At 44.8% G+C, this 13,598-nt stretch overlaps 1 protein-coding gene across 1 annotated transcript in view; it reads left to right on the top strand.

The window, feature by feature from the left end:
* The window catches only part of slc13a4 (solute carrier family 13 member 4), a gene marked incomplete at both ends in the record, with an annotated part of 56,156 nt that extends 47,247 nt beyond the window's left edge, over positions 1-8,909 (top strand). The window contains 3 exons of the mRNA XM_083657128.1: positions 111-272; positions 4,639-4,776; positions 8,772-8,909. Coding sequence (XP_083513254.1) covers positions 111-272; positions 4,639-4,776; positions 8,772-8,909 — 438 coding nt within the window. The remainder of the gene's footprint in view (positions 1-110; positions 273-4,638; positions 4,777-8,771) is intronic.
* Positions 8,910-13,598: the final 4,689 nt, after the last annotated feature.

The following is a 13,598-nucleotide window of genomic DNA, read 5'->3' as shown; positions in this document are numbered from 1 at the left end:
GTGTGTGTGTGTGCGCACGTGCATGCATGTGTGTGTGAGTGTGTGTGTGCATGCGTGTGTGTGAGTGTGTGTGTGTGTGTGTGTGTGTGTGTGTGTGTGCGCGCGCGCAGGTCTCAGGCCTGTCGGCGTGGATCGGCATGCAGCTGGAGCCGATGAGCGGCCTCCCTCCCTGGGCCGTCACACTGCTCGCCTGCCTGCTGGTGTCGGCCGTCACAGAGTTCGCCTCCAACCCAGCCACTCTCACCGTCTTCCTGCCCATCCTGTCTGCACTGGTACTACACACACACACACACACACACACACACACACACACACAGGGGAGGGGGGTTCCGGTGTGTCTCGGCCCGGCCTTCGCTCTGACGCCTTATGGGTGTGGGGGCGGGGGCCGGGGTGGGGGGCATCGGTGCTCTCCATCATTGGTTGAGGGATGCCGGTAGGTCAGAATAGCTTAGGCTAGGCTATAGATTAGCTACAGCCTAACTGTAGGCTGTAGATTAGCTAGACCAGACGATTCCAAAGTCTGAGACCATGGGCCTCCTCTCAGAAAAAGCTCCATGGAAAAAACCTGCCTTCACTCTTCTTCAAATTACAGAAAAAGAATATAACTCAAATAACTCAAATAAATCACTCACTGAGCCTCCCCTTAAACTGTTTGAGCCCCCTGGGGAGGCCCACCTCCCACTTTTGGAAACCTCTGAGCTGGACCTTTTGATTGTTTATAGTGTTCAGGCTAAGATTAGATTAGAGTAGGCCAGGGCAGACTAGGCTGTAGATTAGTTAGATTCCTTGTGTGCTAGTTCTTTACGGTTAATGGCTAAAGAAGTCAGATTGTCTGAGCTGTTGATCATTTGGCCTGGCCGCTCTGCTGCCGGTTCAAGTGTGCCGCTGCTACCTTGGCCTCGGCCGCTGCTGCCCCGGCTGCTGCAGCAGGATGGCCAGGCAGATTGAGTAGCTGCTGTATGCCCTAGGGCTGAGGCAATACATGTCAGATTAATCATTTGTTGTCTATTTAGTGGCTCATATCGCCTGGTAACTATAATACATAACTTGATTGCTAAGTTTTACTGCTCCCCTGTGACTATTTATGACCGTATCGCCAAGCCCCAGTATATCCTGTCTGTTCTGCTCTCACTCCTCTTCCCCTGCTCTCTTCCTACCTCTCCCTCTCCACCTCCTCCCTTTCCCTGCTCTAACAACATAGAACACCATAGGGAACACCATAGAAAAATCCATGCTGTGATTTGGTATCAAAGAATTGTCTTTCTCTGAAATTGGTGAGAAATTCTGTTCTGGAAATTGCTCAGAAACCCCCGTATTGTCAATATACCTATGAAAGCCATACATCCCCTGAATGCCTAGAGGTCACAATAGCTCATTTTATACAGTGAGGTCACCTTTCGATTGTCTCACTACTAGGGTTGTGCGATGTCATGAAAATACCCATCGTGATTGTTTTACAGTGAAGCATCGTTTTGGACGATGGCATCGTCGCGGGTGGGGGTGGGGGGAATAATTAATCATTTATTAAGTCGCAGCGTTGCTGTGATTCCATTTGGCTAGCCGCTGCAATGCGTTCACGTTAACAACACAGGACAGCTGAGCTCTATGATACCAGCGGGCTTGGATATTAGCCTCTGCTCTGTGCTACAGCACAGAGCCAGGCGACTGAAGTGGGCAGTGGCTGTCACTACCAGCAATTTGAACAGCGCAAAACAAATAACGTTAACGTTACAGATCCTCACCAACAACGTGTGTGTATGTTGAATTTAACTAGCTGGCAGAAAACTGACTGAATTACTGGCTGATATAACGTTAGATTCGCGTGGGCTTTTGAACCTAGAGAGAGTTTAGGATAAATGGCTAGAGAAACGCAGCTGCTGTATCTAGTATGGAGCGACTCCAACTTTCACTTTGGAAACAGGCGAGTTAAATTCACAGTTGAAGACTTGTACTCACTTTGGGTTGAAAACAGGAAAGAACGTGAAGTTTCTTCTTTGTCTTAAAACGTTTTCACAACACAGCCGACTTCTCACTCGCTGGGGACGACCCGGCGACATTAAACAATCGCACCCAGTTCAGAGAAGCAGTGGAGCGGAGGAGGGGGAGGAGGAGGGGGAGGAGGAGGCTTCCCTGAACTGAACTGGGCGCGCTTGTTTACTGCCGCCGGCGCGTCCCCCGCGCGTCACGGTAAGTGGACTTGGCCTTTTTTATTATTAAAACGGCACAATTTTAATTCGAACAGATAATTAATTACGATGATCCGATGTAGAAGGCTCAGAGGTCGATGGGGGGTCGGCCCATCACGATGGTCGATGCCATCGTCCATCGTGCCAACCCTACTCACTACAATTAAATGGCTACTATGAGGACATCATCACACATGAATACAATTGGGCTCATTGAATCCACAAGAGTCTCAGCTTTACAGTCATACCCAATTTATGCAATTCTAAGACTGTTTGGGGTCTCCAGTATGCAGACATTTTCTTTATGTATTTGTTTTTGCATGAAATTAGCATAAAGTGGGGCTGTCTGTAAAGAGGAGACTCATGGGTACCCATAGAACCCATTCTTATTCAGATATCTTGAGGTGAGAGGTCAAGGGCCCCCTTTGAAAATGGCTATGCCCGTTTTTCCCTCGCCAAAATCTAGCCTAAATTTGGAGCATTATTTAGACCCCTTCCCGACAAGCTAGCCTGACATGGTTGGTACCAATGAGGTACTGAGGTCTTCTACTTTCATATGATACTATTCTCTTAGGTCTCTAGGTTTAGAAATGAGCCTGCTACAGCCTCTGAAAAACAGTAATGTCAGCCCACATCCATGATTTTGGCAGTGAAAAAGTGTGTGTGTGTGTGTGTGTGTGTGGGGGGGGGGGGGGTAGAAAATCAGGATTTTGACATCTCTATGGAGATTTCACCCTTGGACGGGTATTCCGCTAGTACATCAAATCAAGGAAGTGAAGATGCTGTCTCATGGGGTGTTTAAAGGAGAACTAACCTCCAAAACACTTTTTTCAGCTTTTAACCAATATATATGACTTTGGGGGTGATGTGTGAAGAATTCTGGTCAGAATTTCCACATTTGACACCAAACTGTTGCCATTTTACCATTTGTATCATTTTTCAGCAGCATATCTGGCATAAGCGCCCTCTTAGGGTCAAAGACTGCTTTTTTTTTTTTCTCAAATGAATGGGATATTTGACACGTCGTTACGTCACGGTGACCCAAAGACTATGGGATTTCAAGATAATTACTCCCCTACCCCCCCTGTACCCTTTCAGCTCCTCAGAACTCCAAGCCTATTCTTATTGAAGTTTGCTCTTAAAATACTGAACCAAACGTTGTCAAAGTTGGCACATGTCTTAATTATAGTTAGTTTCCCGCTGAATGTGTCACTACTTTATTAATATCTTACCTGAATAAGCTCGAATGATGATGTTTATATTATCAGTCCGAGTTGGAAGCACTGTCTCAAGCCCAGGCAGGTGGGAGCGGGCAGGAGAGAGTCGTACTGTAACCTCATGGACGAGCCTCAAGCTCCGGGGGCGCGCGGCCGCGCGCAGCAGCAGCTGGGCTCTCTGTGCTCTAGAGCAGAGAGCAGTCTGATATTTCCGCAAACAAATAGCGTCGCAGTTTAGCGCACATGTAAAATATAACGCTATACTACGACGTGACAACGTGACAAAGCTGGTCTAAACAAATCGGCTGCTGTAATATCGTCACTGTGTACAAGCAACGAGGGGGGGGGGGGTTGACTCGCTGTGTGTGTGTTTTGCTGTCTGGAGCACTTTCTCCAGTGCTCTCTGTGCACAGTCTGACATTTCATTGGAAGCACTTTCTCTCGGCCAGTCAAACGGGAGAGTCTGCTCTGCTCGCTCATGCACGCGCGGGGCGCGCGCACACTGCACACAGCAGCAGTGAGAGGCGGGGGCTTTCAGACAGAGCAGAGCAACTGGCTCTGTCTGTGTGTGTGTGCTCCGAGGAGGAGAAGAGCTCTGTCCTGCTCTGCGCCCTATGAGGAAAAATCATAGGTGCTGTAAATTTCATCAAGAATCACGAAAACCCCCAAAACGCAAATTAAAAACGGATTTCATTGCGCGGTTTATCTCTAGTTAGACGAGGGAATTACGTGGAGAAATCTCGCATTGTGTTACCCCAGAGCGAGAGGTTTGTCCTATTGTGGGTGTGCTGCTGTTAACGAGCCCATGTCACTTTGCTCCCGTAACGTAGTTTGAGTAGTTTCCATAGAGTTACATGCAGAAAAATAATTAAATTTCTAGTTCGCCACTGAATTACCAAATTGATATAACTTTCAACCATTTTGAGCAAAGCTCTTTCCAAACAGGCCACCAGCGTTGGCTAGTTGCTGATATTTATACAGATATGGCCCCTCTCAAATAAATTATTTTTGAGGCAGTAGGCAAACTGTAATGGCGTCGATTTCCAAAAAAAAATCTGGACTTCAACACAGCCAAAGAGTCCAGTATAGACAAGAGCATATGTCATTTCTTGGTTTTTTCCATAGGTATTTTCAAATCACTGTTCTAATACATATCTAGGGGGTTAGTCCCCCTTTAAGTAATAATTTGAGACATTTTCACATAAATCTCTCTCTCTAACCTCTCTCTCCTCCAGTCAGAGACGCTCCAGATCAACCCCCTCCACACTCTCATTCCCGCCACCATGTGTGTGTCGTTTGGGGTCATGCTTCCAGTGGGGAACCCCCCCAACGCCATCGTCTTCAGTTACGGCCACGTGCAGATCAGCGACATGGTACAACACGCGCACGCACACATAGGCGCACACACAGACAGACACACACACACGCACACGCACACACACACACACACACACACACACACACACAGCCAAAGAGTCATAATAACACAACACACACTGTCTCGCTGCACCTGCAGCATCAAACAGCCTGCGTGTCAGAGATGTGTTGTGTAATAGCGACCACAGGCCACAGACCACAGTTTTCATTTCTTAACTCTTGACAGTCAAACTTAAAGTTGCAAGATCTTATGTGAAAATTGGCCTGTTGTTATCAGTTCTTCCAATCAGTTCTTCCAAGAAGTAGAAGAAAGAGTCCCGTTCTCTCTAATTGTGACTCTGTACATCCGCCATGTTTGCCCAAATTATTACAGATATTATTATTATTAGCCCATTATTTAGTGTGTCAGGTTGGTATGGGCAGGGTTGAATTGGAAGTGATAAATTGAACCTTAAATATAAAACGTGTAAAAAAAAAAACATTAAATATATATATACAGGTGCAGCTCAAAGAATTAGAATATCGTGAAAAATATTTTTTGTCACTCATTTCAGAAAGTGAAACTCATATATTATACAGATTAATTACACATAGAGTGAAATATTTCAAGCCTTTATTTCTTGTAATTTTGATGATTATGGCCTACATATAATGAAAACCCTAAATCAGTGTCTCAGAAAATTAGAATATTACATCAATAAATCAATAAAATAAAAATAAATAAATAAAAGTTAATTTCCATGCACTCAATACTTGGTTGGGCCTCCTTTTGTATGAATTACTGCATCAATGCGGCGTGGCATGGAGGCGATCAGCCTGTGGCACTGCTGAGGTGTGATGGAAGCCCAGGTTGCTTTGATAGCAGCCTTCAGGTCATCTGCATTGTTGGGTCTGGTGTCTTTCATCTTCCTCTTGACAAAACCCCATAGATTCTCGATGGGGTTCAGGTCAGGCGAGTTTGCTGGCCAATCAAGCACAGTAATACCATGGTCATTGAACCAGCTTTTGGTACTTTTGGCAGTGTGGGCAGGTGCCAAGTCCTGCTGGAAAATGAAATCAGCATCTCCATAAAGCTTGTCAGCAGAAGGAAGCCTGAAGTGCTCTAAAATGTCCTGGTAGATGGCTGCGTTGACTGTGGACTTCAGAAAACACAGTGGACCAACACCAGCAGATGACATGGCACCCCAAATCATCACTGACTGTGGAAACTTCACACTGGACTTCAAGCAATGTGGATTGTGTGCCTCCACTCTTCCTCCAGACTCTGGGACCTTGATTTCCAAATGAAATGCAAAATTTACTTTCATCTGAAAAGAGGACTTTGGACCACTACAGTCCAGTTGTTTTTCTCCTTAGCCCAGGTAAGACGCTTCTGACGTTGTCTCTGGTTCAGGAGTGGCTTGACACGAGGAATGCTACATTTGTAGCCCATGTCCTGGATTGGTCTGTGCGTAGTGGCTCTTGATGCGCTGACTCCAGTCTCAGTCCACTCCTTGTGATGCTCCCCCACATTCTTCAATGGATTTTGCCTGACAATCCTCTCAAGGCTGTGGTTATCCCTGTTACTTGTGCACCTTTTCCTACCACACTTTTTCCTTCCACTCAACTTTCTATGAATATGCTTGGATACAGCACTCTGTGAACAACCAGCTTCTTTAGCAATGACCTTTTGTGGCTTACCCTCCTTGTGGAGGGTGTCAATGACTGTCTTCTGGACAACTGTCAAGTCAGCAGTCTTCCCCATGATTGTGTAGCCTACTGAACCAGACTGACCATTTAAAGGGTCAGGAAACCTTTGCAGGTGGTTTGAGTAAATTAGCTGATTAGGGTGTGACACCATGAGTTTCCAATTTTCAACTTTTTCACACTTTTTCACAATATTCTAATTTTCTGAGACACTGATTTAGGGTTTTCATTATATGTAGGCCATAATCATCAAAATTACAAGAAATAAAGGCTTGAAATATTTCACTCTATGTGTAATTAACACGTTCACTGCCAATGACGTATTACTCCGTCAAAAAAATTATTATTTTTTTTTTGACCGTGGGATGTGCATCTAACCCTTTTACATCTCTTATATAATTATTGGAACCACCGAACGTTTACAACCCATTCCACCGACCCACTAAGTGGCGACAGTGCTCTCCTGACTAGAGGAAGGCAAGCATTTTCATGAGAATGGCTTCCTCGAAGCCATTCTCATGAAAATGGATTGGCGAAAACGCTTTCGTTTTCGCGCTGATTGCTGGCGGTGCGGGATTGCAAATTTGCATAATAGATTACGGGTGGAACACACTTTGAAACACGCAGCATAAATATGACCAGAATCGCAAAAGCTTCATCAAAGCTCTCAACCAAAACTCCAAGTAACGAGCGAGTCCATCCAGACTTCCTCAAAGAGCGGCCGCGCAGACAGGCACAGCAGCAGCGAAGCAATGAGACTGGTGACGCGAGGTTACAGCAACAGAAACGAGCTTGTGACACGGCCGCTGCAGCCAAGAAGACACACACGGAGGGAGGAGTTGGAAGCAGAGGGGGGTTTCCTGCTGTTATGGAGGAAATTACTGTTCAAAACTATTGTTTAGATGTCTGACGTCTTACTGATGCCAAAAATGAATGGTTAAAGTGACTGTTCTATCGAATTTCACAAAAAGCCGTTTATCTCTGAATAATTTTTCTGACGCTGAAACCATGCTGTATTCAACTGCTAATGCTTACATAACTACTAACTCTACAAACTAACTCTTTTAGACAGAGAAAGCACACATTCTATTAGTTCTTTTGAGATATTGTGTGTTCACAAAATCTTAGCAGAAAAGAATCCTCGGGTCTTGAAAGATGAGCCAGAATCCTCAAAAAAACCCTCTGGCAGAACCTACCTACAGTAAAAAAAAAACGGCTGGCAGTGAATGTGTTAATCTGTATAATATATGAGTTTCACTTTCTGAAATGAGTGACAAAAAATATTGCACTTTTTCACGATATTCTAATTCTTTGAGCTGCACCTGTATATATATATATATATTTTTTTTTTCATTCTCAAATACACTACTGCCGCATGCGCTAGGACGTGTCATCAGTGATGTTATCTGGGGTCGTAAGGTGTTTCGGGTCTGTCAACATCATACACCCTCGCCCAGTAGACCCAGCCGAGGCCAATTAAGACCCCGACTCACGTCCCAGAAGCCGCTACGGATCAGCCTTACTACTCTATCTGCAACGTTGCCCGCGGGAGGGGTAAAAGAGAACCCAATCCGCTGCAATAGAGCTAGTGCTACGCCGCAGTATTGGCCCTTCGGTGCATGGAGGATCTAGGCTCTGTGGGTTTCTCCCGGCCGTGCTCCTCCTTCGTCTCACCAGACCCCCCTCATGTCAAAGGCAATCCAGAGGCTGAAGGGATGCCTCAAGGACGCCTCAAGAGGGCCTGTGCGCTGCACGTCATTTACCTGCGTCGAGCACCTCGCTCTAGCCTGGAGGACCCCAGGCCGCGCCGATCTTGCGCAGATTTTCAGGAGGCTAATCCGTAGCGTTTGTGGATTTCTCCCTCACGAGAGAGCCAAGATGGGGTGCTAATCCCATCCCGTACCGGGTTGCCGTCTCTCCGGCATATATCTATCTATCTATCTATCTATCTATCTATCTATATATATATATATATATATATATATATATATATATATATATATATATATATATATATATATATATAGATAGATAGATAGATAGATAGATAGATAGATAGATTATAGATAGAAGATAGTTTCCCCTAGTCGTCCATGCTAACAATTTGGTATACATTGTGTTGAGTGAGAGTAAGCTCCATGCTAACATGCTCCATTCTAGGTAAGTACCATGTGCGTGTGACTTGTGTGACTTTAACTCGAGGTCTCCACAGAACACCATAGTTCCATTTTGTCTATTCTGATTCATTTACATGGATCTATCCGTGCCTTACTCCCCGCTCTCTCCTCGGTGTCGTGGTCTCCAGGTGAAAGCTGGTTTTGGGGTGAACTTGATCGGCGTAGCGGTGGTGATGTTGGCCATCACCACGTGGGGCGTCCCGCTCTTCAACCTCACCGAGTTCCCCGACTGGGCGCTGGCCAGGAACGCCACTGGGAGCTTATAACCCCTGAGAGGCCAGGGGCACAAAGAGACGGCGCACTTTCTGCCGGGACGGGGGAGTGCAAGGGTGCCTTGCAGTACCCCAGGATGACCACAAAACTCCCCCCATGTGACTGGACTCTCCAAATCAACAGATATAAAGGATTCAATGCTGTGTTGTAACTGGAAACAATGCCTCTGTGCTTCCCCCAGACTCAATTAGCAAAATGAAGAATGTCAACTGTACTGTAAGATGAAGTACTGTACAATGTGCAATGTGTAGAAAGTCCCAGGTTTAAGCCTGACAACCACACAGTTTTTTTTTTTTTACTCATGTCTGCTGTATTCTGGCTGAGATGAAACGTTCATGCTGAATTGTCTGTTTTATGGTAACTGGAAGGTTCAAAAGCTGCTCTCACATCATCTAAAATGCTTTGTTCACTAACTCAGACCACACCACAATCAAATATGTTGAAATGATTAATTGATTATAGGGGTCGAGGGAGGAGGGATGGAAGGATCGAGGGAGCAGAGATGAATGAATGAATGATAGGGATGGAGGGTAATGGGATGTAAGGATGATGGAGGGGAGGGATGGATAGTGCTTAGAGACTGGGGATGATCGCGGGGCCGGGGGGTCAGGTCGAATGAGTCTGGGTTGATGGTTGTCTCGAGGAACCAGGGAATGGAGAGTCAGGGTGGGGGTACAGCCTCCGCTGATGATGGGGTCGCTTCTTGGCTCCATCGTCGCTGATGGGGACTCTTCTTGACTCCATCATAACCCCCTGGTTCCTGTACTGAAGGAGAAGAGCGAGGGGGTTGGGAGGATGGGATGAGAGAACTGAGACATGCGAGAGAGGGAGAGGTCATGGTAGGCGTGTATAATAAGTAGGGTGGAGCCGGAAGTTGAATGTGAGCTTGAGGCGTGGTCTTGTTCCCGAACTTAAGTTATAATAAACAGAATTTTTCTTGTAAACTCCAACCCCCCATCAACTTTGACTTTGAAGACTTGTGGAATGAAGGAGTCAGACCCACTCCTGCACTTTTGATGACTAATGACTAATGTGTGCCACCAGGTGAAATCAGATATGATTGCAAGACCTTTCTATAAATGTCTGTCTTTATTCACTTTGGATTGGAGGTCCGATGCTGCATTCACGTGCCTTCAGATATATTGTAAAAATGGAATTTGAAGTTCGGTAAATTAGCTGGTTAAGCTGCAAGAAGTCCAGGTTTGTGTGTCATTTGTTTTCCGGGTTTGATTTATTTTTCTGACAGAATAGCATGTGAAAGCAATGCTGTTTAGCAACCGACTTGGAAATCCCGGATGTCTGTCTTTCCTACTAGCATGTGAATGCATCACGAAAGCTCCAGTTGGAAGGTTGCAGAGGTGCAGGAAACTTAAGACCCGCTCCCTGTTGTGAGTTGTTTTGAACGCAGCGCCGAAAGCATTTAGAGACTAGAAAGAGAGAGAGAGAGAGCAGGGGTTGTATGGTAGTTTGTTCAATCAACTGTCAAATCATGATAGCTGTTGGCTGGCGGTGACTGGACTCGCGCAAAACATTCACAGTACTGTGCGACTATATAAAAGACATGCTTTATATTTTTACACAAATTGAAAATGTAATTTGTGCCTTTTTCTATCACATCATGACAGGAGTGTAGTAGGCTTATGGACAGAATCTGAAGCCATGCATTTTCTGTTGTTTTGTTTTTGTAATTTATTCAGTTCTGCTCAAGTTTTCATACGTCTTCTTGATGGTGCTCGGGTGGTGACCTTTGACCCCGCCCGGATCCACACACACCTTTGTAAATACATGCAGATTTGTAATATAAAAAATAACTTCACATCTTTTCAAATGAGCTGTAACATTCAGAAATGTGTGTTCACCTTTCATATCCACCTCAGCCACAGAATAGTGTTAAGATGATAAAACAACAATACAATAAAACCACTAAAACATTGAAACTGGGTGTGGATTATTTGCAAACGACACCACAAAACAGTCACATAAGAAATATATTGGGGTTGTGTGTGTTTGTGTGTGTGTGTGGGGGGGGGGGGCAAGAGGGAGGCTGAGTGAGTGAATGTGTGACAGTATGCATGGGTGTGTGTTCTCTCCCTACCCAAGTGTTGATGTCCTTTTCTTTTTGATATTTGCCATGTCTTAATTATTGTACTATTGTTGTTGTTATTATCATTGCCATTATTATTATCATCTTTGTTATTATTTTTGACTATTATATCAGTATGGTGTTTCACATTTTGAAAAAAATAAAGTTATATATAAAAGAAATATATATTGAGGAAGTAAGGAGAGGGGATAATGAAAATATCAATAAAGAAAAGTAGAGCACTGAGCAGGTGCAAGACAAACAAAACAGCAACAGAGATTTGCTCCCAGTAGATTTATTGTATGAATTACATTTCTGTCCATGCAACCTTCATCAGAATGAAGCAGGAAGTGGCAAAGCACTGATATAAATAGGTCACATCTCTCCACCAATTGGTGGAGAGAAAAACAGGTCAGCAAAGTCCTCAAAGAAGGAACAACAAACACACACACACACACACACAACACAACACAGTGATGATGGAGATGTGATGAAGACAGAGTTCAGGTGTGTGCTACTGTAGCCTATACGAACCGCTGCACGGGGAGGGAGACAACATAGCAGACTGATGCTGTGATCACAGCCGCTTCCCTGCTTCCAGAGAGGTCAGAGGTCAGCTACATCTAGAACAGCTGTTCTCAGCCATTGTTGTCATAAGCTGTGGACCTGCAAGAGGGCAGCGATCGCCCCAGCTGAAAGTTCTCTATAGTGAAGGTGACAGAGGTGCTCAAGGACACTTCAGCGGGCAGATTCAGGGTCAAAAGGTGCTCAAAGCGGTGGACGGGCCTTTTCCTCTACCAAAAGCCAAGCTGAGCAACAACAAAGGCAGCATCACAGCAAGACTGAGGTCCCCCTTTCGACTGGAACAACCCCTGGGGAAGGAGGAGTGTGATGACATCATCAGGAGAGATGGCTCTGCTGGTGAGGGGCATGGAGTGGAGGATCACAACACAGCAGCACAGCAACAGCTGGCTGTTAACCTGCCCTGCCTGTAGCCTGTCTGGTAAACCAGCCGGTCACGTGAACTCACATTTCATTTCGTTCTGCGGGACCGTCTGGCCTCAAGCCCTGGGAGGGCTTTATAGCAGAAACTGTAAAGTGGACGAGCCAATCAGCAACTGCGCTCAGTGCCCTGTGATTGACAGCGCAAGTTGGCCAATCAGGGCGGCGTACTGACGTAGTTGATACAGGCCGACGCAAACATGGCGGCTTCACGCGCAGTAACGTTAACGTTGCATAAACACAAGCGAAATTATTGCAGAAATAGACTCAATAACAACAATTAAACAAGAGCAAGAGTATGCGCTTGCGGAGTTTCTCGGCGGAAAAGACGTTTTCGCTATTCTTCCGACTGGATTTGGCAAAAAAATAATTTACAGCAGATTCAGCCATAACGCTACTTCGCTAGCTTGCTAATGTTGCTACATGCTGTGTGTGGCTGGCTCTAGTCTACACTGAACAGCGCACTGCGATGACGTCACTTGTTTTGTTACGCCGATTGGCTGAAGGCGTTTGTCTGTCAACGCAACTACTCCCGCCCCTGCAAGCACTGGGTGAAAGCTTCAGGCCAGACGGTTCCGCAGAACAAAATGAAATGTGAGTTCACGTGACCGGCTGGTTTACCAGGGCTACCCTGCCTGTGCATCTGCCACCAAAAGAAAGGAGTCCGGGAAGATGGAGCGGTCAAACCGCTGGTACAGGCTGGAGATTGGAAGACCTGTGGCACACACAGACACAGGACATGGCAAGAGGGAGGGAGGGAGATTGCATGATGTCCTTATTTGATATACAAAAAAACAGTAAGTGTTGATTCAATAAAATTCTAAATAAAATTCAATTAAATGTTAAATCCAATGCACAATATACATTCCATTCACATTTGTATTAGCCTACATTTAGATAATTAGAGAAACAAGTACATTCCACTCTAAATAATATTAATAATTATGGTTTCCAAACTTCTTCTTTCTTTACCTGAAACATAGGCCCAAGTACTGTATGTGTGGGACCAAATTCATTATCATTTTTATTAGGCCTACATTTTAATATTCAGATATTTGATTTGATATAAGCATACATTAGAAGGCACACATTAGAAGATAAAGATGGTAAGCTAGAACCTAATCAAGGCTTTTTAGACTCAGCCTTATTGTGTTATTCATAGTTTTAAGCATACTTATCAACACCAAGAAATATTTCAAGCTGATCCAATATGTCAGGGGTTCCCAAACTTTTTTGGCTTTGACCCTATTTTTACGTCACAAAAATCTAGGGACCCGAGACATTTCAAATTCCGCTAGAGACCATCGATAATATCATCACTGACATCATCAGTGATGTCACTATGCTTCTTTTCCCCCACAGAATTCTGAATTTAATCTGAGAATTCTGACTTTAATCTAAAAATTCTAAATTTTTCTCCAAAATTCAGACAGTAACTTTGAATTCTGACTTTAATCTCAGAATTCTGACTTTATTCTCAGAATCCTGATTTAAAGTTATAATCTAAAAGATTTTAATCTAAAAAGTGTATGTATGCAGTGTATAGTGACATTATGTGACATTACACTGTTTGGATCTCACCTGCAATTACCACCCA

This window comes from Poromitra crassiceps, assembly GCF_964638095.1.
Source record: "Poromitra crassiceps genome assembly, chromosome: 2".
NCBI classification, from domain to species: domain Eukaryota; kingdom Metazoa; phylum Chordata; class Actinopteri; order Beryciformes; family Melamphaidae; genus Poromitra; species Poromitra crassiceps.
This window is presented reverse-complemented; position numbering and strand designations above follow the sequence as displayed.